The sequence below is a fragment of the Achroia grisella genome, unplaced genomic scaffold, assembly GCF_030625045.1.
Source record: "Achroia grisella isolate CSIRO2021 unplaced genomic scaffold, CSIRO_AGI_Agris_v1 utg170, whole genome shotgun sequence".
Classification (NCBI taxonomy): Eukaryota; Metazoa; Arthropoda; class Insecta; order Lepidoptera; family Pyralidae; genus Achroia; species Achroia grisella.
Window position 1 is genome coordinate 261,984 of NW_026712672.1, and position 24,716 is coordinate 286,699.

A 24,716-nucleotide genomic window follows, 5' to 3' on the forward strand; every position below is an offset into this window, starting at 1 on the left:
ATCTCCTTTTAAATACATTTCCTGGTACGATACGCGTTCTACCTACTGCAAGTTAATTGTACTGAACCTATAATCCTTCACGCAAGTGCGAGAAATACGTTGATAAAGTTTTAACGCAACGCAGTTATGGACAAAGCATAGATTCTATTTTTTTATTATAATGTAGTCCGCATAGACTTTACTCGTGAGCTCATTACTTTCTAAGTTTTGTACATAATAAAATAATGGCCTATTACTCTAGAAGAATGTACCTTTCAAACATTGAATTTATCAAATTGATGCTTCAGGATAAGGTTTAGGATTTAAAAATCAATTGAATTACATCAGTATACAATATTATTATTCATAATACTCGTAACAGACTATGAGATCACGTCCGAATTACCTACGGAACAAAAAACCATAGACTGCGTGTCACGTAGCAACAAGACCATAGAATTACATAAAACATATAACTACAACTATATATATATATATATATATATATATATATATATATATATATATATATATATATATACCGTGCCTTTTTTATATGTAGAAAAAATAGTACGCATGTATTAAATGTAACTGTTACATTTATAAAACTATAGTAGCAATCAAGCATACGATATGCCTGTTGCTAAATACTTGTACCTAGCCCGTTGAAACAATGTTATAAATACAAAACGAAATTTACTCGTCCTGTAGTGACAAAGTAGAAGTTTGTTTAAAAAGATAGATTCATTTTTAGTCTGTGGTTTATGAAATCAAAATAAGCTTAAACGATTTTAAAATTTCTGACGTTTATAGAATATTTGATTATCAACGAGTAATAGGAGCTATATTTTATTATTTAAAAAAATAGTGTATGTGGAATAAAATATTCCAATCGGTAAACAAACAAATATCCGTATAACTTTTTTCTTTGTAAACCGTATCGCGGGCTCAATTACTTACTAATAAATTAACTTGAGAAAATAAATTATTCTAATCCACTCACGCTCACAGTACGTGCAGTAGTAACTACTAACTAGTATTTCTATTTATTCGCGGGGTCAACACACCCGTGTCAGTGTCAGATTTATCTATAAACGTCTTTGGTGTACATTTGTTTGTTATGTTAACAGTAATAGATCTGTTTAACAAATATATATTTTTAATACGAATAGGCATAGACAAAAATGGACATGATAAGGTCAAGAAACTAAAAGGACAAAAATTACTGTTTAGACGAGTTTGTTTTATGATGTTGTTATATAGCTTAGAGCGACTATGACTAATGTGCAAAAAGAAATATATATGGTGATTTCGTCTGCGTCTTCGGTTTACGCTGGCGGAGCACCAATGGAAGATGATAAGATGAACATGAGATCAGGTCAGTGTGGCAAATTTATTAGAAAATATCACGATGGTGTCCAGGAGAACCGCATGGAAGTTAACGTGACATGGTACATTGCTAGCAATAATGTCATCAATACACATTACGAACAATCCCCTTTCCCCCCATTGTGATACTAGTTCTGAATTAGTTATTAGTCCACATTACTAACAATCACTTTCCCCCCAGAAATTAAGGTTACGATGTGTGAATAAGTGAGTGGTTGGACATCTCACTCACTCTCCCTCTCATTTCTCAGATATAGAAACGTAGTGGCTAAAAACATAAACTTCTATTATTTACCCGTCACCTTGTAGATGAAGAAAAATATGAAGCTAGCAAACATTTCGGACAAATATATATTAAAATTTTTTCATTGACAAGAAACTTAAATAAATAATAACATTAACAATTTATGATAGAATATGCTGCTGTAACAGATGGATCACCAATCGTCATTCATATATAGTTACATCATAAGATTCAGTTCGTACCCATATTTTTATTATTCAAGCGTAACCTAAACCTGATAAAGATAATTAAGTTTAAAAAACAAATAACATGCTCTATGAATCATAATCAAAATTCGAAATTTAAGACTCAGAGTTCCACGATGTGTGTTAAATTGTGTTCCGTTCCCAAGCATTTCATACAGAATGCCGCGAAGTATCGCTACTATAAGAGTAGCGATACTTCGTATCCTTTAGTATCTATATTTCAGTTATTCAAGCAGAACCTTACCCTATAATGTCCATTAAGTTTAAAAAACAAATGACACGCTCTATGAATCATAATCAAAATTCGAAATTTAAAACTCAGAATCCACCATCTATGTTAAATTATGTTCCGTTCCCAAACATTTCACACAGAATGGCGCGAAGTACCGCTTCATTGTGTACGGTCATAGAGGGGTGTACAGCAATAAATCAATCGAATAGCACTAAACTAATCCATTCCGTGCCTATTTCATTTTGCCCAATGCTGTTTCATTAAGTTTTGAGGGTTGTTTGTATTAGAACTATTGTTCTTAAATTCGAGTAGTCAAGCATTATTCTCGACCGATTGAAGATTTTGTTTTAAACCTACCAAAGAACCTACTTTGGAAGGTTTACGACAAAATCTTCAATTCGTCTACCTTTTTACTAGGTGCACTTGTACGTACGTAAACAATATTAAATTATAATACATTACGCGATATTTTCTTTAATTTTAAACAAATCCTAAATTATTATTTTTGCTATCGATAGGATTTCTTTATTTATTACCACCGTTTTCATTTTCACACAATATCAGGTATAAGTTTAGTTCTAATCAAAAACTATCCATAAAGGTATATAAATAAATATATTTATTGCATTACACGACATTCGTATGTCGTAAATTCGTTTTACGTACTATTATGGGGGCGCCAAGATATCGACCGGGCGCGAGTCGCACGGAGCCCGACCTATCCCAAACACAGACAAACACGTCCTAGGGTCGACATCAGTGAACAATATTTTTTTACTTCCTTATAAAAAAAAGCATTATTTTTTACATGCAAGCAAAAAACTCAAGCAGTTAATGTATTACGTATATAAGAACTTCTATATAGGCCTCACAAGCTTTCAAAATATACTTAGATTATATTTTGGAGCTATAAATTGAGAGAATAAAACAAATAATTATTGTAATGAGATTATTAAGGAAAATAAACATTTCAAGCCCACAGGTATATCATGCAATGTTTAAATAATTCTTATATATCATTGTTTACAGAATTGATTGTAAGATGGAAGTAGTTATTAAGTAATAATTACATAAGGGAAGAATTCTTAGTAATGAGTAGGTACTATGTATTTAGATTCTATTGTTAGCTGTCTGTCTGATTGCAGACGGCCTTCATACGGTCACCCATGTAGTCATTCCTGATAAATTCCCCAATTGATTAGTACAATACTAGTTAAATGATTCTATCATATTTTAATCTGCCACCGAAGTAACCACAACATTGATTTCATGAATAATTACCCATCCCTAGTAAACAAGGCTGTACGGCTTTTCGTTATACTTTTTCCCTAAAAGCAAGAAGATTATAAAAACACATCCAAAGAACAATAACCATCGGCATATTAATTCTGGATGGAAATGGATGAAACATTTCTGCGTGCTCAGACGGTTTTAATCATAAATGTCGCCGTCAATAAAAGCAAATTGCCATCTCCCGCCGTATTCATTCAAAATTTTCAACAAGCGATGAGATGATAAATTTTATGAAAAAAGACAATGCATTGACATCTTCTTCGAAGAATAAGTTATTAAACACATATGAAATTTTATTACCAAGTCCAATTCATTACTTTTAAAATAAATAAAATATTATTTATGGTCATCGAACATGGTGAATGATTTGTACAATTTTGGCGCGAAATAAAATGAATGTCTTCGTAACCAATTATTATTTAGTAGATGTTTATTATTTCAATAACAAATAATTTACTGTTCTTAATATTTACCCACTCCCATCAATAGTAACATTTCCATTCATGTATGTATTAAAAAAAATTCGACCCGATGATAACTTAAAGGTGGTATTTTTAGTGGCAGCCCTGTACTTTATCTTTCCACACCCTTGATAATAAAAACGACCCCTGTTTCATTGCCAAAGACGTCTGTTCTGTTTGACTGTTACTGCCTTCCTTATCAGTACCCGCATGTGGTTAGAGCTATTTGTCTTATTGTGTACGATATGAGCCTGCCCAATACGGTTTCCTTGAGTATTTTATACTAACCAGACATACATCTTAAATTTACAAATGCAGTTTGTAAGATAATATGTTAAAAGATCTAAACCATAGAGTTTATAATTTTTTTAATCCTGTTTATAATACACGCAATAGACTTTATTATGAGGATATGTATGATGAAATGTTTTTTACTTAGATGCAATAAACGTTTGATTCGTTTCTTTCGTTAATAGCAATATACTCAAACATATGCAAAATAAACATAATATTCCAGAATAGTATAATACAAACGACGCGACATTGGCCTTCCGCCAAACTTAACAAAATCTTTACTATCGCCAATTTCGGCTGCACTTGCAGACTTTAACGTGACCCCTAAATCCCCTTTACTACAAATGATCCAGAAGCGTTCAGAGGTCAACTTATTGTGGTCATATCTCCGTTTGGCCGTAACCTCCCCGTCTAGACAATCGTCAGTTTCCGCGCATGCGCATCATAAAGCCCTTTTGTATGCAAAATAGCTGCTTTTTATAACAGCGTGTAACTAATTAAGTTAATTTACCGTATCATAACAATGTTTTGGCATTTCTTTCATATAAGGACATTTGTATACATATAAAAAAAATGTAACTGATCACTGTATTGAAAGATATGTGAGAAAAAGTTTTATTGGGAACTTTATCAACATAATAGAACTCAAAATATTGTCTGTTAGAACTGTTCTTAGCGTGTATGAGCACGCTAAACTCCGAAACGTTTTAACCGATTTGGGAGTGGTTTTCACCAATATTGAACAATGTTTTCTATATGAAAGGAAGAAACTTTATTTTAGCAACCACGTCACGGACGCAATTTTTATTTCTTTCAACTGACTATAAATCCGAATGAATATTATAAAATAAACCAACAGAAGAGCCTAATCAATTGCAAACAGTCCAGTTTATATTATATTTTTTGTGCACAAAAAACCGTCGAATTGAAATCTCCTTTTATTTTAGTAAATTAAAAAATATAATTAATATCTTTATTGTTTTCGTTGTATTCTTAACAAAAAAATACAAGATTATTTCATTTGGATAACACAATTATTATTGTACTAGTGTAGAACGCAGCTGACCTTTAGCTTCGCCGAACGATTTTGTACAGTATTTGCAAATATAACGTGACATAACACATTGCTTTCAGTTATACTAAACAACAAACAAAGCGTATACATAATTAGTATCTATTAAGATAATTATTTGAACGATCAACCTACGTCATATCGTGCGAATCGGCCATTAGCCGACAACAATTAGAAAAAAAAATAACACGAGATGCGTTCATTTACTTCACAAGGGGCGGATAGTCTATGGTCGGTGATGCGTTCAACTGGACTCGATTATACAGTCTGTTAGCTATGTAAAATATATACTATGCAACTATATATAATGTACAGCAAAAAATGGTAAGGGGCTATCGGTATTGCGTCTGGTGAGAAATACGACTCGACATCGACTATACCATAGACGAGGTGATGTTTCTATGGTACTCCCCATACATTGCTATCCCGGAGAACTTAGCTGCCATATCGCACTAAAATAATTATTAAACATGTTTTAATGATGCATTCTGTCATTTATTTATGTAAGATATTTTGTCACTTATAGAAATAAAGTTGTTTGTATGACAAAACTGTAATATGTATGTCTGAGTGACAAAAGATACATCAATTACAACGCCCATTAATGCAGGCTGTTTAATTGTTTACTTTTTATTTTTCATTAAATAAAGCCATCTACTACTCCAACGGGTTCCATTGAAAATCAGCATTTGGGCATTACAGTCCACTCAATATACACAAATTTGGAATTCAGAATTAAAATTATAGACACCAATCTGAGTGGCAAATAATTTGCTTGCAGCTGTATTTCTTAAATAATTAATTAATTCAAAATACCGTTAACGTGGTTTATAATTAATTATTTAAGAAACTAAACAAACTGAAGAAATTTATTTAAGGACATAATTAATAATAAAACTACATTTGCTTTGTATGATTATTCATATCAATACAGTTTTCTTTCTTTCAATGTCTAACATTTTAATTTCTAGCGTTATAGAGGTGCATTGTGCAATTATGCGGATGCTATGTGTCGTGCATTAATTTCATAATGCAACCTGATTGCAGTTGACAATTGTGATCCTGTGACATATGTCGTGCCGTTGTAGTTGCGACACGATTGTCTCAATATGTTACTGTAAAGTTGAGAAAGGTCAACTGTTACAGACTAATAGTCGATTTCATAACTTTATCACTTACCCCTTTATTCACAACTAGAATGTATGATATGTGTAATACAACCTAATACTGACTATAGATACTTTAGGTTTCTACAGATGATTTTTTTAAATTGGCTTAGTATTTTTATTTATATTTTGTTTGTTAAACACTCAAAAACACATATCCAATCAAATCTTTACTATTTATAAATACTCGACATAAAATTACTAATACACGACAGCTCGAATGGATAGATTTGCGTAATAAATTAGACATGTTATGCGCAAGTTTATTAAAAAAAATAAGAGACATAAATAGACATATGTGATATATGAAGAATACAATGAGATTTGTGACTAAAAATCTAGATTATAAAAAAGTTGACATACCTAAATAGAACCTGAACATGTTCTGTTTGATCCGCTATTGTAATTCACCTCATGCGTGCACGCTGGTTCCGGTCATATGAACACAATATAAAAATAAACGATCCACAAACTCCGTGATCGCACCGCAATTGCATATTATGTACGTACTTTATATAGAGATGAGTAATATTTTTATTAAAGTACACATTAAATATACATTCAATCAATAAAAAAACCATTACACACGCACTATCATGTATTTGACACAAACAAACGTACATAGTAAGTAGTCTTTGAAATAGAACGTTAATAATTTACATAAAAATACACTGAACCGATTTCATTCATACATTCACTTATAGAAAGGTGTATCAGCAAATAGCATGGCTTGTATTTTATTTACAACTTATTCCTGTATAATTACACCCGCGCAAAGCCGGGGCGGGTCGTTAGTCAGATCAGATAATCACATTGTTGCATACATCGTGCAGTTGAATCACAATTCTAGCTCTACCTCTTAGTTTGTGACCTATGCTAATATAGTTGATTGTAGGATTTGTTATGCTCAAACGTAATTTTAATAGCTATTGTCTATACATATAAATAAAATTGGAGTGTCTGTTTGTAATATTGAAATATCCTTTTTTTACTACATGCATATGAACTTACCTAACGGTACCTATACCAACATATCATTTTTGTCTGTCTGTTCCGGCTAATCTTTGAAATGGCTGGACTTTTTTGGCAGCTAGCTGACCTTATAAGGAGTCACTTAGGTTACTTTTATTTTAGAAAAATCAAGTTAAATTCCACGCGGACGAAGTCGCGAGAACAGCGTAGAATAATAGTGGTACACTATTATTGTTATGTTGTATGTTCTTCTAACAGTATAACCAAGGGAAAAGAAGAAGATGAAACCAGTCTTAGCTATTTACATTACATATTGTAAGAATATTTACAAATGGCGAACATAACATTTGTTTAAAATAATTAATTTAGATATAATGTGGCAAGATGTTGCAGATATAATACAAAAACATTTTTTTAATACAACTATGGTGGCAATATACAGCGCTTCTGATGATAAACGGTTACCATAGCCTATGGGCGATTGAAACACCATTGACAAGCTTGTTATTTTTTATACCAGCATCGAAACTAGGCAACGGTTTTGCTGCGCGATGTCAGTCAATTCGTTTGTTGTAGAGTAAAGAAAAAAATTGCAACTACAAATCAGTGTATTTGTAACACTTTCGCGTTTCATGTACATAGTAAGGACATATCCTATATAATTGGAGGACATATCCTTAGGATACTTAATATCCATCTGAACCCTGGTGAATATAATATATTGTATAATTAAAAAAAATAAGTATAGCCTAACTTATTTTTTTTAATTATAATTAAAAGTATAACCTACCTATGAAATTCAAAAAACTAAAAATTCATTATTGTGTAAGAAGTTACATATAGGTACATCTTGTTCTTCTAAAAACGATTAAATAACGGGCTTATAAAGAAAAATGCAATTATTTTTTAAAGAAACCGTTAAACTTAAACAGTATAGTAACGGTAACAACCGCATAAGGATTTCCTCGAAGCGGCGCTCGATTTGCAATTTTGCATTTATATTATAACCAGACTAAGTACGGTTTACGTCAAGTTCGCGATGACTCGTTATTAATTTCAAAAAGGACGAGAGGAGGAGGAACGCTGAGAGGTACTTCTCAATTTGGTAGTATTTTATTGTGATATCTGTAATCTGTAACAATTTGTAAATCAATTTTGAAGGTTTTTATTCTAATTAAATTTACTGTTGTGTGAATTTAATTCAATCGATTATTAATCAAAGATTCTTATGACTATTCAAAAGTGCTTGTAATAAGTTTATTTGAATACAGAATATTTCTATTCTATTCTGAATCATTTTAATTTTGTAGGTTATGGAAAAACGCGAAAGAAAAACATATTACGGCAATCTAATCTCAGTTCAAATTTATTTTTATGTGTGACTTTATATATTATATTGTGTCATTTTTGCTAATTCAGCACCGAATACGAAGGTTTCCACTTTTACTAGGTGTGATGTTTGTTGTTTGTAATTGTTGTAATACAATAAATATTACAACAATCTTAAATTATTTTTCTTTAACACTCTTTAAACTTCCTATTCAAAATCTCTATTTTTTTAAATAAACGAGATCGGATAAAATAAGACGCCGGATCAAATTCTATCACCCAGGTATTAATGTCAGCATAAAAATGATCTAGTGGTGTCACTGATGTATATAAACAAGTTAATTAGAACGCGCGTTGCGCGGTCACGTTCATAAAGCAAGAGGCTCGTGCGACTGCGCATGCAGCCTTTACAACAGGGTTGCCAACATTAAAACACTTATCCTCAGACAAAGAAATAAAAATCTAATTATCGTCTTCGGTGGTCTAGCTGCTTAGCACATCCTTACTTCAGATGGTTGCGTTTGCGATGAGTGCCTCCCACGATGTAAACATTTGTATTCATGAGTTTAGGTGTTTGTATTGGTCTGTGTGTTTTCTATGTATATTATATAAGTACAAAAAATGTATTTTGATATTTCTATCAAAGGATTGTTGTTAGTAATATCAACTAATTACACCATCGCTAGAAACGTGATAATTTCTTGGTGAATTTGTCACGATGGGCCAACTGATCTCATGATCATCCTATCATCTTCCACTGGTGCTTTGACAGTGTAAGCCTTTAGCGCAGTCGGGTGCACTATTCCATAATCTTTACATAAAATACACATTAGGTACCTGGTTAACTTGGGACTAGATGGCGCTAGACGCGCTGTATTAATTATTCTGAGTTGTTATTATTAATAATAACGATATAGTCCTTTGATTGAGTTTATGTCAAAATCTCGTATTTGTACAAGGATCTTTGATATCCCTGCGCAGCAAACTGGATACGATTGCAAAACCACAGTGCACGGCGCGGTGCAAGTAGGGTTGCCATCAGATTTCACCAGGTCCATCCAAGTTTATGAAACGTCGAGTCGTGAAGTGGATTATTTTATATCACTGGAAAGGCAAATCAACTGACTGTTCAGCTAATGGTAATAAGAGTCAATGTATCGCCTATATTAACAAACCTTACAGTTACGCTAATGAAATCTTGGAATACATTATATACCTGTAAAGATTTTCGAAATAAGATAGAGACTGTGTAAAATAAGTGTTTCTCAAGTTTCCAAGTAGGGTACCTCTGTCGCGCTTATTTATTCCGCCAACAGCTTATTTAATTGCATCAAGAGAGATATGGCAGTGTAATTAATTACGGGCCATAATAATTCAATCCTCAGGAATGGCAATGACAGTATCAATAAGAATTTTTTTTTCGGACTACTCTAATGCTGTTGGTCGCAGCTGGCCTTTACAGCTTCACCGGACGTTAGAGGGCGAGTGCAGATGGCACTCCAAACCCGCGGAAGGACTTATGGAGCGGCTGAAGGCCAGCTCCTGCCTGACGGATACGACTTTAGTCTGAGGGCACCGCTAGGGATTCGAACCTCGACTCAGACCGTCGTAATTTCGATCCCCGTTTGAATTGGATGGGGGATCGATCGGAGGAGAATAATAAATAAAATGGTAAATAGTTAAAAAAAACCTACCTAGCACTAATCACACTTTTGTTTTTCTAAGAATTCAGGTGTCAAGCCTACGTACCCTGCAATTTCTCTGTCATTTGTTTAGGATTAAAAGTTTTAGCAGCCCTAGACGTAGAGCCGGGCAAGTAACGCCGCTCATTTTACCGCGATATCGCAATAGGAAACCGCGGCGCCGGCGCAGCTCCAGTGGTCTCTGACATAGATACGCAAATGCACTTTTGATTTCAATAATGATCTTATTAATTGTTTTGTCTCGTATAATCCAAGTTGTTGTAGTTTTATTTTATGCACTTACTTGGTATTTATCATTATATTTCGCCCAATTTACATTTACATAACATCTTTTTAAATTGTATCCTATATGTTATTCTGATGTATAACTTATATTACTGCGGAGTTTCATTAAAACCCGTTCGGTAGTTTTTGGGTGAAAGAGTAACAAATATGTATCCATACTCACAAACTTTCGCGTCTATAAAATACTAAGATGCAGGTATATAGGTACAAGGAAAGACAGAAAATGACTCGGAAACGGAGATATAATTTAGGAAACGATTGTCAGAACTATAAACAAAATGTACAATAAAAGAACTATAAATTCAAATTCAAATTTAGAATAACAAACATATATGTGATTAGCCAGTACAGTATACAACACAAGTTAATCCAAAACTTCATTGGACGCTGACTCTCTCATTAATTTGTACCTATTGGATGTAATTTGTATGTAAATAATATAATCGCGAGGATAGAGGATTGTTAAAATTAGGGAATGGTGGACCCAGTGTCAGTGAAACCACGCAATTCTCCCTAGAAACTCTCGTATTTAATATGCCCCAACGGGTTAACTGACCTGATCACATCGTCATCCTATCATCCTCTACTGGTGCTTCGCCAGTGCATGCTGTTAAATTAGGTTCATTCCATTATCATCTATTAAAAAATTAATTTCCTAACTCACACATTCATAGAACACTAATACAGTTTTATACGTTCAAAATTCAAAATTCAAAATTCAAAATTCTTTATTTAGATAACACCATTTACATTACACGTTACATTTAAACAATTCCAAAGACAAATATTACCCAAAGTAATTTAAAATGTTATCAATCAATATAAACATTTTGACACATTGTTTTAATTGAGGTTCTGATAGATACTTGAAAAATACCTAATTATGTTTTTTAGTTATATTGTAATGTTACAAAATTAATTAGATTTAGTTATTTCTGTTTCTTTAGTTAGCCTTGAGAAAGTTCAATAAAACTCAAGCATGATTAAATACCTAACAAAACCACGTAGAGTGCAGCTGTTGCAACATAGAATGACTAATATTAGCGACTATGCGTTTAAAACAATACAAAATATAACTATATATATTATTGAATCAGTCTTGATGTATGCTGCCGGGCACTAGTGGACGATGAGCATAAAGTAATAATAGCTTATTTAATTAAATACTTAGGTATTATTATCTTTATTAAATATTTAATAATATTAGCTGTAAATTTTTCCTTGACATACACATATTGGCATCAAAATAGAATCTATGTAACAACCTGTACGGCTTCTAAAAAAGGAAAGTTTTCCCAGTTTCACACATAAATAGTTTTGTTTTAATTGAGGTGGTCTTAGTAAATGCGAACAGAATCTTTGCACACAAATAAGACATGCGAAAAATAATTTGTTACGCAAATTCTTATAAAAAGTATTTTCCTAGTGACACCTAATTACTCAATAACTGACAACTTATAAACAAAAAACAAAAGATCATAGATATTCTATTTTTGAATTAAAAAATAGTCACAATCGAAATTTAAATTATTAGGATATCCGGACGAACGAACGTGCGTTTGAAATTAAGTTTGGAACAGACTCGAATAATTCTTTTTTCGTATTTACGAGTCTACTCACAAGTTTTATAAGGGATTGATTCAATACTTGAAACTGAGCGGATCGAATGCAGTATAGGTACAAACGTTCATATAAATAATATTATGTTTACTTCAGCCAACAACATTGAACTAAATTCGACATAATCTTGCTTTAGAAAACAAAATTGTAATTTTAAACCGAAATCTGAGGCTTCTTCAATTCCTCTTCAAAAATTCAAAGGTTAGTCAAATTTTAATGTAATCTTTGATTTAAAAAAGTAGACGAAATCGCGGGTAACTTTATATTCTATGTTTTAACATGTAACGCATTGTTAAAAACAAGATTAACTGCATAGAAATATACTTAAATATACATACATGAAATTACCGTTTTTCCTAAGAACTGACTTAGAGTCATCGCTCTACCATTTATGACTCAAACGGCATTGGCGTCAATTGGCATACTTGTGAACTGAACAAGTTGGCCAAACATTTGCCGTTTGTGATAACCTGTTTCTATCAGATCCAAGAAAAAGAAACGAGAGAAAAACTTCGACCAAACTTGGTACAGCCTATTTAGGTTGGTGTTGTCTACAACACCATTATGATCATGTATTGCTTTACTTGCTTACAAAATAAACTAAACAGTTGTAATGATACTAATCATGAACTAAATGTGTTTTCGAGAATGGGAACGTTGTATTCATGGAATGTTCCGAGTCGTGAAAGATATGGTGGGAGTATTTTTGTTGAGGGATTAAACTCGTTCCTGGAAAACCGTAAACCACGAATATACATTTCATTTTTTTGCATTTTATATTTAACTATCTGATCCCCGCGCCTTCGTCTGAGTCACAACTTGTCCGTTTGCAATATATTTTATCATTACTAGCTGGCCCCCCAAACGTTGTTTTACTCGTAAATAAAAACCACTATTCAAAAATAGGGGTTGGTGGTACAATGGTGAAAGTTTAGGGTTGTATGTATTTTATAATGCCAAATCATAACAAAATAAAAAAAAATTCGTCCAAAAAATTTAAAAAAATGTTGTAGAGGACAACCCTTATCAGTTAGGGGTATGAATGGACTATCCAGCACTAGAAGATTTTTTCACTATTATCTATTCAGTAGATAGTACCTGAGTATACAACAAACATCCAAACTTTAGCTCTTTAGATGTAATTTTATTATAGATGTATGTAAGCGTAGTAAATAGGCTATTAGTTTATTACCTAATGTAAGCCTAAATCGTAAAGGTCATAAGTTCGAATCTGACTGACACCATAAATTCTTGTGAATTTATAGTTTTGATTGACTTAAAGTCAATATTATAGTCCGATGGTGGTGGTTTCAATTCCTCGCACTGTGCAAATATTCATAAATATAATTGTTCATGTGGTAAGACTGTTTGTCGGTCTGGATATTTTCTATGTATATTTTATATACATATATGTGTATAGTTTTACAAAAAAAATTATATGTATTTATATCAGTTGTCTAGTACCCACAACACACACTCTGCTTACCATAGGACTAGATGGCGCTGTGTTAATTGTCCAGGGTTATTTATTTGTATATTATATATGTATATTTTAATTATGTTATACATATACATATATTATTTTACTGTTGATACTATATGTTGTAAATTCCACCTTTATCATACCGCGTACCTACAAATGTAGCACAGAATAACGATTAATCACGTATCATTAGTAGGTTTGTGTAGTTTACGAAGGAACTAGTTCAGAAAAGTGCTCTCAAAGACGAAGTACGCGGACTAGTTCGTAAATATATCGATCTTTACTTCATAGTTCACTTGAAGAAACATAAAAAGCCGTGCTAAAAAAACAAGAACACGAGTTTGTGGTAAATAATACTTACTTGCCTTTCTCTGAATGGATTCGGGAGCGAACGAACTAGTTAGCCAGACCACTGTGAACTCCCAGACCAAAAAAATAGACTACTTTTTTATCCTACGTGCGAACTAGATTAAGCGATCCTATTGCGAATTATTACGCGCAAGGCTTATAATGAGAGGCCTAACCAAAGAATATAGCATATTATCTATTGAATATACTCAAGACGGCCTAACGCTCAACGCAGTCAAGACGAAGGTGCAGTGAACGCGGCAAATCTCCATATACGGAAAACTGCGCAAACCAGTAAAGTCTTACTTACGCCGGTATTGTAAGAAAATAAAACGATATGTCATCTGTAAATAGTCTTACCTACATAAACACTATGGTACTATAAACCTTGTTTGAAAATAAACCTTATTGGTGTTTGTATGGACTGATAAAAGCCATTTGATAAATAAATCCCTCTTGATCGGTAATTATTTAATTTTGTTTATAATTTTTAATATATAATAGGGTTTACATGTTTGAAAACATAAACCTTATTATTATGAATTAATAATTATAGTATCATAAATGAAATAATTAAATTAAATAATAATGTTTACTACAGACCTTAGCAATTCATAGTTTTAGTTACAATTTCTTAAATCTAATGTTAGTAGAAGCAAAAACATAATATTAAACCATTTGCATGTAAGGGATAAAAGCAAAGATGTTCGTTGTGGCCTATTCAAAATAATCATTGTTTTGTTAATAAAGTACGATTAAAAAATTTTTTCATTAAGTTTTTTTACGGCCCTGGAAATTCCCTTTAGACATGCGGTGAACAAACATTCCTAGTCAATTCGTGTCAAAAGTCAACCACATTGAATTATACAATAAATAAAATTTAAACCATAAAAAGAATTATCTGTCTATCTAAACGGATAAACTTAATTAAGTTCGTGTTTAAAATTACATACTATAAGTACATATTTAAACTTTTTTGTATAGTAGGTATAAAAAAAATATAACACGTCAACAACAAAAATTATTATTTTGGATTAGCACCAGTCAATCAGGTATACAGGCAAGGATTAGTCATTCCGTAGGTGCCTACTGACACAGTTGTACTATAATCTAAACATTTCACTATTTGAACTTTGAAAGTAGGTACACGGTACACTTTTCACAAAGGTCATAAACTTTTAAATTTTATATCTTTGGGAACTACTATTTTTAGCAAACCGTAAAAAAAGACATGTAGAAGTATATAAAATATATACACATAACTATTTATATATTAAAAAACTAATTATTTGTACTATTTTAGAAAATTAAATTAAACTATTTAGTAATATAATCAATTTGCATACTCACCAAAAATGTCCTCCCAAGTCATAGAATGGTCTGAGTCTGCGTTCGCGCCGTCCATCTTCCACTTATAACTTTAACTATAAGACACACCTAACTAATAATTATATTTAATAAGTATTAACGGAACAAAAAACACAAAAATGTCTATTGAATTCACCAAACTCAAAGCTACATATTAACTAAGTACCTATTTAATTTTGTTGACAAACAATAAACATCGCGTTAAATATTCTCGCGGAAGCGGAACGAAACGCACCACCGAAAGATACGCCTGTCGACTCGTGAATGAATTTAAAAAGGCCGCAGACCGATGCCGCGGCCTCCCTCAGGTCTCCGTCCGCGGTTCCGAGCCTCCTCTCGCTTCGCCCTAAGAATATATATAGGTATTCTATTTTGTGAATATACCTTAATACATAGTTTAAATACTTGAATAACTAACTCTAACGTAGCCATTTCTTACTTCCAACCAAATGCAGGAATGTATATTGTTTCCATTGCACTATGCACTTATCATCAAAGAAAGTGTGGTTGATGATGAGATTTTATTCACAAAATATAAAACAGTGTTCTTCATCAACTGAATAGAGAATGCATTTGTAACTATAAATATACCTTCACGACTAGTATCCCAGATGGGATGTCAGGGATTAGCAACTGTCGACATTGTGGTGGAAAGCAGCACGCTGAGTTTATTAAAACATTAACTGTAACAGTAATCTTTAGGCAAAACTAAAAGAGATTTAAATTTGTTATTGTTCCGCAAAGTTCAAAATCAAATATCGGAAATTCATGTTGTATTTTTTATTTGTTTCGGTATTTCATTTACACTACGTAGTGCACCCGCCTGTGCGTTTACGCTAGCACGGCACCAGTGGAGGATGATAAGATCATGAGGTCAGGTCAGTTAGCCCATCGTGACAAATTCATCAGGAATTTATCACGAAGGTTTCCAGGGGGAACAGAGTGGAGGTCAACCTGATATGGTCCATTGCTAGTAATAGGGTCATGAGTCCATATTAATAACAATACAGATAATATTCCTTCCCGTATGTAGAGGTAGCACCAACCTTATGAGAATTGAACTAAAACTGAATCAGTGTAATCAATCATTACCTATGATGCTTCCAAAAAGAAAAGTTTAAATAGTTTAACGCAAAAAAATATGTTTTAATTAAGGCAGTCTGCAATGCAAACAATTGCTTGCAAATATGCCACGATGAAAACAAACGGTTACACACATATTCACATTACACATACTCATACAAAAATACTTTGTTCCTAGTGATGCAAGGCTGCAAAGGCGATATAAAAAAGAAGGCAAAAGAATGAAATAAATATTCTCATGAGCAGTCAGATTAACCTTCAATGTTGATGGAATAGGTTGCAAATGTCGATTTACAATTAATGAGGATCATAGCCTATAAGATGATGTATATGTATTATTTTACATATTCAAATGTCTTTCTGTCTAATTGTAATGGTGTATTAAATATATACATATACACCATACAAGCGGCTTATATTTTACCAAGCCCATTATATTCATACTGGAGTAAATGAACAAAATGTTTAAATGTGGAGTCTCTTTCTAGAATTTGTTTCATAATTCCGTATATTGAATATAAAATGATACTTATTCCATACATTTTACGATTGCTTTTACATTGTACACGGAATGAAATTTATTTTGCCTAATGTTTTACGAAGTCGTTACATCTGATAAAGACCTTCATTTTTTAAGGCATTGCATTTAAAAGATGTAGAAAATATGTGCCCTATTATGAGAGTTTCAACCATAGACTATTTATATTTGACAATCTTGATGTCATCTACGACTTTCGTTGGCGAGCATTGATCGGTTTGATTCTTCATCTATTTTACTAACATAACAACATGGCGATCTTGTAATCAGTTGTTGAGTATGGTGTAATTTTTATTTCAAACATTTGAAATACAGTTCAAATACGTATACATATACCGGTGACTCTTTACTTCTTTTATTGATAATATATTGTGTATAATTATAACTGTTCAAAACCATTACTAGAGTACGTACAGATATCTTTGGTAATAGTTTGTTGAATAACTTTTTAGCCGTTAATTGCATTTTCTATTCACATTGCACTGCACGTTGTCTTTTATTAAATTATAATTACATGTACCTATGTTCTTGAATATAACATATCATTTGTTTACAGTTGTTAGATGAGTGAAAACGCACGCTATTAAATATAATAATATTTTGAAGATATTTGAACTTTGTTGGATTTCTTCGTAATTTCCTTGATGTTCTTATGATGCCGAGACGAAGTACAGAGGTGGCGCAGCTTCCCATGCCGCCGAGGAAGAAAAATAAGATTGTAGAGGAACCCATAAGCTTAGATGTTAGTTTCTCTGATGATGAGGCATTACCCCCTGGTATAATATTTACTGATGTTCAGCAGAAGAAATGGCGTATAGGAAAACCTATTGGTAAGTGTTTTACTACAAAATATATCTTCTTTTTAAATTGTTTCATTACTTTTACTAGATTAAGGCAAACAAGGTGATGGACTCACTAATAGATAGTGCAACCGTGGCCAAAGTACATGAACATCATTACAGACATCGTTGGTAACACCTTTAGTACTAATGTGTTGATATTACTCAGGACTCATGCCACACATGCCTAAACTCCCTGTGATTTCACTGGCTTAAACATAAAAAACAAGCTTTTTGACAGTAAAATAACAGTCGAAAGTGAACATTATTTATTCACATAAGATTATTCTGCCCCTTGTGCTCATCATATTTATTATTATCATCTCGACCATGCACTTTCAGTTAGCTACTTTAGTTGAAAAGACTTGTCAAGATATACCCACATAGATGACCTCCACCATTTCTGCCTTGATTTATCAATATACTTCACTCAAAACACTAAATACTAACTTTAAAATAAAATTAGGGCTATTACTCATGACATCTATTTTGTCATATCATGTTTGGATATATTTCTTGGAAATCCTTCATTAGTAAATATATAATAAGAACCTGTATTTAAAACAGCTTGTCAAGAGTGAAGGGGTTAGTAAATATTGAAGAATGGGCCGATTCCTAGCAATATACCTTGTCATGTCAACCTCCACACTATCCTTCTGAAAACCAAAGTGTTTTAGTACCTGTTGGAATCACCATTTTACACTGACATTGTTCCATTAGTGACTGCCAGTCACCATACTGCTATCATATATGAAAAAATAAAAGTTTCAGAGAATTGGGCCAAGTGTCTTGATAATTATAGATTATTTCTCTGCCTTTCACTCATTTTAAAACATTATCAAAGGTAACAATAAAAAGATAACATTATTATAAACAAAAAAATATCTTATCTTAAATTGCTCACAGGCATATAAACAAAATATTTTTATAAACCCTTTTATATTAATGAAAAACAGAATGTTAATAAATTAATATAAAAACCATAACATATATATAAAACATATACCTACATAAATAACCCATAACTTTTGAAGGGGAGAAGGAAGCAAAAGAAATATGTTTGAATAACAAATGTTTGATTTTCTTATGTTTATTACAAACTGAATCTCAAAATTATTTAGTAACATTCCTAAGTTCTTGTGCACATCATATATTCACCAAGCAGTCCAGCTAATATAGTTGAGAAGAACTGGCAAGAAATACAATGAACATTTTGTCTTTTATACTTATTTCTTTTTTTTTTTTATTATACCTTTTTCTTTTGGATTAGATAGTCTGTTTCTGACTCTGCCTATTCCAAGAGGACAAAATTAATATGCAAGTTTATTTGTAGGCCGAGGCAGTTTTGGGCGTATATATCTGGCATCAGATGATGTTGACACAGAGGTAACAAAAATGAATGCTAGATATGTGATAAAAATAGAACCACACACAAATGGGCCACTGTTTGTGGAAATACATTGTTTAATTCGATCTGCGCAGGCTTCTAAAGGTTAGTGTACATATTCTATGGTATTCATACTAATACTATAAATTGTGGCTGTTTATTAACTTCTCATGTGTGTCCTTCACTATGGAGTGACGGTTTGTGCATTACAGTCGCTAGTAATAACTAGTTTGTCTAATAAAGTAAAAAATTTCTTTATTTTATGATTTAATTTGTTAAAAGTTAATGCATTAGAATAAATTATTCTTCAATAGTATTGTGAGTTCAATTCACTTGATTCACTTTGTATTCAGTGTCTTTGTAATGCAGTTTTTTATATACTATGGTGGTTGCAATCAAGTGTAGGCCGTCTAATGACAAATTGTAACCATAGAGTTTTATTTCGCAAAATAAAGAACTACTATTTGATAATATTGTTTTTTTCTTGCAGTAAATCTATGGCGTCAACAAAAGAAACTGAAACGCCTTGGTATGCCTGTTTACATTGCTAGTGGATCATTCACAGATGAAAATACAGGAATGAAATACCGTTTTCTAGTGTTACCCCGATATGATTTGGATCTGCAAAAAATTATAGCCAGAACAAGAGTGTTGGATCTGAAAAATGTTCTAGTTCTCGCAATACAGATATTAGATGTGTTAGAATATTTACATAGTCAGGGTTATACCCATTCAGATATAAAAAGTTCCAATCTTATGCTTGGCTTTGTTGGATCAAAATTAGGACAAGTTTCTACCAAAGTCAAGATAACACCATCTTTCCAAAAAGAAACTAAAGCGGTTTCTGTACTATCCGGAAAACATAGGAGAGCTAAAAGTGGAAAATCTAGAACTTCAAATTACTATGATGATGAAGACTTTATTATTAGGGATTATAAAAGTCCAAGTTCTGAAGATAAATCTGAAAATGACAAACGTTTGGCAAATGTTAAACGGAAGTTGAGAAAGATACTCTCTGATAGAGACAGTAGGACCTTGCACCGACATCATGCTTTCAATTTGAGACAGTTGTCAAATTATGTAAATTATGAAGATTTAAATAGCTCTGTTTGCTCTGATCAGTCATATCAAAGATTATTGGATGACTTTGGAAATAATTTCATACGTACAACTGAGGAATTCAGAGAAACTAAGAAGAGAAATCAACATAAAGATTATGAAGACAACCCAAATGACCTGTATAGAGAAGCCATACAATCACAGTCTAATGGACAAATTTACTTATTAGATTATGGATTAGCTTCGAAATTTTTAGATGCCGATGGCAATCACAAAGATTTTGGTATGGACGCGAGAAAGGCGCATGATGGCACACTAGAATACAGTTCAAGAGACTCGCATATTGGGGCTCATTCTCGCCGTTCTGACTTGGAGACACTCGGCTACAATTTACTAGACTGGTTAACTGGTACCCTGCCATGGAAAACTGCTGAAGTACTTGCTGAACCAGATTTGGTACATGCATTAAAGAAAAATTTCATGGGAGACATAAAGTTACTATTGAAAACTTGTTTTAAGACTGAATTTTTTCCACAATTTATGGAAAAATATTTGGAATATATTACAAGTCTAGATTTCACTGAACAACCAGACTATGATTATTGTAGGAACTTATTTAGAAGCGAGTTGTTCAAAAATAATTCTGTTGGTGATAAAGAGGTGCTTCTCAACTTTGCAGAACCACCTATGTCACCAATTAAACGAAACAAACTGTGTTATTCAAAAAGATTTGGTAAGAAAAATACATCTGATTTCATGTCAAGAAATGGTATCAAAACTACATATGAAAGAGAAAATATTTATTCCTTAGAAAATGATCTTAAATTGGAACTATTGAAACAAACATTAAACTGTTCTAGTGACGGCATACGTAAACCCTGTTCTTCCCGAAACTTCTTTATATCTGACGCCGATTTGGTAGCTCGTCTTAAAAAGTCATTAATGCCACTCGACATTCTTGGCAAGAAATTGTCTCCAAAAAATTTACGCTCCAAAAAGAAAACTATTAAGAAACGAAAGGGTGTTAAAAGGCACAGAAATAGTATTGGAAAGTTTGGAAATTTTATGGGCTCTGCAAGGCAATTCACTTGGGCCGAAATATTAGCTGGCAATCCAGAAGATATAATCCGTAAAGAGCGCAATGTTACTATGATTGATGAAGATGATGACGAAAACAATTGCAAATACAGAATTAGAAAGTTATCCAATGCTTCATCAGACAGTTCTACTGATCACCTTCAATCGCCATTGATGCAAAAAGATTACTTTCAAGGAACAATTCCTACTTATGCAATGAAGGAAGTATTAGCCAACTTCAGGAAAAGGGCTACGGGCAAAGTTACTAAAGATTCTGAAGACTGTTCACAAGGTTTAGAAGGTTATACTCCAGCTATGATTAAAATATATAGAATAAAAGAGAAACAGGAAGCTAAAGAAAAACTTGATGCATTGAAACAACAGAGCTCGGCAAAAAAGGAGATAGTGGAAATACAACCAAGGTGTACAAGATCTATGAAGAAGAAGAATGTCCAGATAGTTGAACCGAAACTGAGGGTGACAAGAAAAAAGACTGTGAGTGTGGATAGTGAGAAAAAAATAGACATAGAAGTAGTTACTCCTAAGAAAAATAATAAAACAAGAAATAGAAGCAAGGCTGCTAACAAAAAAGAAGTTGAAATTGTTGAAAAAGAAAAATCGCCGCCCAGAACTGCTAAAAGTAAGTAAATTTAAAGGCAAAATATATTATTCATGTAAATATATTGACCCCTTTATGCAAATCATATTTTTCAACTCAACTTCAATTGAGAAGAACTGGGAAGAGACTTGACTTGACTTTTTTCTATATAGTATGTGTATATGTAAAGTTTGTAGAAACTCCGCTAGAGTAAACATGTATGCACTATTTTATAATTATCCATTAAAAATCTGATTTACTTTCAGGAAGCAAATGCTCCGTTGTCGTTCCTACCAACCGGAGACGCCTTCGCAGCAGCAAGCGCAAGCAAAACTAATTAACCTATTCTATTACTGTGTCGACATTTTTTTAATGTATTGTAGATTTATTCTTTCGGAACTCAGATAAAGGAACAAACTTGCAGCATATACAACATTATTTGTATGAAATATGTAAAGTAAGCTTTCACTTGAAGAGCACGTAATGTACACATATTGAGAATGAGCAGGTTTATACTAAAGTCTTCATAGTTTAGCTGTTCTCATACGACTTAACGTTTGTTTCACAAATAAAAGTTACTCCACACAACTCCAATTCTTTCTTACCAATGGCAAAATGTGATTGATAAAGCAGTTTAACCACTTTCTACATTGGAGTCGCTGGTTTGTTCCTTATTCTGAACTCTAAATAAGTGTTGTGCCGCCTCATGTCTGACAATATTGCTGATGATATTATTTCGTCATTCATTATAATAAATGTAATTCTAAATACATGATAAAATGATGCAATATTTATTATTGATACAATTGAAATCGGAAATATTGACAAATAAACAGCATCGCCTTACATCAAGAAAAAAGTAGAAACGGATCGCTATATACAATAAATGTGAAAACATGTTTTTTAGAAGAATTTTAATGGGGCATTCATAAGATATGTTTTGTATAATTTTTGTATGATTTATTATATTAAGTAATTGATCTTTTTGTTTTGTTACACATTAACTATAACACTGATTTAACGTAACATGTATTGATCCTGTGTTCCGTCTTGACTTTTTTTTGTTGATCTGTATCATTTTGCATATACAAAAAAAAAATCGTTACATTGTCTTGTACTTGAAATCATTATTGACAAATGTATATTATAAGTGTAATAAAAGTGAGTTGAATTAATTTCGAACTTGGATTCAATGTAAATATTACGTTGAAAATAAATTCAAGTTTATTTGATCAGTTTTTATAATGTTATATATACACACCTGATTAAACTTTGTCCGATGTCGCCATTACTGCATCGGTATCTGCATTGGTTATTGTAATCATAAATATACAAATTTAGAAATCATTTTTTTTAGTTTTAAAATAATCGGTGTGAGGAATTAACTCGATATTATATAAAAGCTTAGTAAAATTTATGAATTTGGAAAATTTGACTGATTTACAAAATATGTATTGTAAATTTACAATGTGACTAGTATTTACTTATTTAAAGTATCACAAACCATCAATCCATAATCCTTTCGTACCAATAATTTGCAATACAATTATATATATTATATGTACTTAACGATTTAGGTATGGACATTTTTTGGCTAAATACCTACTACAATAATAGTACCCAATGCTGTATGTAAACATTTATTTATATTAGAAATTTAATTATTCTTTTTACTGCCATATTTAATTTAAAAAATCTTGCATTTTATTGACTAAATACTGCAATGAAAATTAGTATAACTATAATAAAAGCATTGCATGTAAATTACTTACGTAAATATATATATTTCTTGTCTGTGTTATGTTATGATTATTTTCCATGACAAATTCAAGATTTTTTTTATTAAATATGCGTAGAATATAAAAATAATATTTATAATAACTCAATTGCAAATGGTACAAGTAAAAATGTATGGGCGTCGGGCTCGGGTATTCCATCAATTGATATCAATGATATAATTGGCTTAAATATTTTTTTGCATTTAATATTTTAACGTAACGCGGCAAAATGCCCGTTTCGAATATTTTCTTGTGTAATTCTCTTGTAGATGATTAAAATGATTTTGTTATTATGTATTTTGCGGTGTTTATATTACTATCCCTTTTATGTATCCATGTTTTTCGTATAAATTGAACCTAGCAAAAATTGTATCAGTCTGGTAATTTTTATTTTATATAGAAAGAAATATATATAAATAACTAGCTGTTCCGGCAAAAAAAAAATAGGGGTGGACTACCCCTAACATTTAGGGGGATGAAAAATAGATGTTGGCCAATTCTCAGACCTACTCAATACGCTCACAAAATTTCATGAGAATCGGTCAAGCCGTTTCGGAGGAGTATGGGAACGAAAACTGTGCCACGAGAATTTTATATATAAGATAGAATATTCCATTACAAACGTATGACTACACTAGATTTATTAATGCGTAAGAAAAGTAATAAGAATTAACTAGGCATTTTGCTATTGGAAGTCAGTTGTTAATTTAAAAAATATACGTTAATCTGTGTGACCTGCAGAAAATGGTCTAGAAAATAACAATTTTGTTTAAAATGTTTATATTTCCTTCTTATTCAAAATGTAAAATCACCGAGGATTTTGTTTTCTTAAATAAAAAGGAAGTCAAGTCATCCTTTCCGAACAAGAAATATC

The 24,716-nt window shown here is 32.0% G+C and overlaps 2 protein-coding genes across 4 annotated transcripts in view; one reads left to right on the forward strand and one right to left on the reverse strand.

The window, feature by feature from the left end:
* The window catches only part of LOC131841436 (uncharacterized), a 100,335-nt gene extending 84,616 nt beyond the window's left edge, over positions 1-15,719 (reverse strand). Inside the window, exon 1 of the mRNA XM_059189752.1 lies at positions 15,466-15,719. Coding sequence (XP_059045735.1) covers positions 15,466-15,520 — 55 coding nt within the window. The 5' untranslated portion in view covers positions 15,521-15,719. The remainder of the gene's footprint in view (positions 1-15,465) is intronic.
* A 1,594-nt stretch (positions 15,720-17,313) lies between these two features.
* On the forward strand, positions 17,314-24,139 carry LOC131841437 (uncharacterized). Of its 3 annotated transcripts, none has more exons than XM_059189754.1 (5): positions 17,314-17,529; positions 17,661-17,934; positions 19,277-19,435; positions 19,821-22,106; positions 22,331-24,139. In XM_059189754.1, exons 2-5 carry the CDS (start codon positions 17,757-17,759, stop codon positions 22,399-22,401), a joined length of 2,694 nt encoding a protein of 897 aa, XP_059045737.1. In that variant the 5' UTR covers positions 17,314-17,529; positions 17,661-17,756; the 3' UTR covers positions 22,402-24,139. The 3 variants fall into 3 exon arrangements, with proteins under 3 accessions (XP_059045737.1, XP_059045736.1, XP_059045739.1); XM_059189753.1 differs by having other exon boundaries at positions 17,314-17,510; XM_059189756.1 differs by having other exon boundaries at positions 17,314-17,442.
* The last annotated feature ends 577 nt before the right edge of the window (positions 24,140-24,716 follow it).

Excerpts from the sequence above, each read along its gene's own strand:
- LOC131841437 (XM_059189754.1), top strand. The coding sequence starts at position 17,757 with ATGATGCCGAGACGAAGTACAGAGGTGGCGCAGCTTCCCATGCCGCCG. Across the intron at positions 17,935-19,276 it reads GCGTATAGGAAAACCTATTG|GCCGAGGCAGTTTTGGGCGT; the intron begins GTAAGTGTTTTA and ends GTTTATTTGTAG. Across the intron at positions 22,107-22,330 it reads GCCGCCCAGAACTGCTAAAA|GAAGCAAATGCTCCGTTGTC; the intron begins GTAAGTAAATTT and ends ATTTACTTTCAG.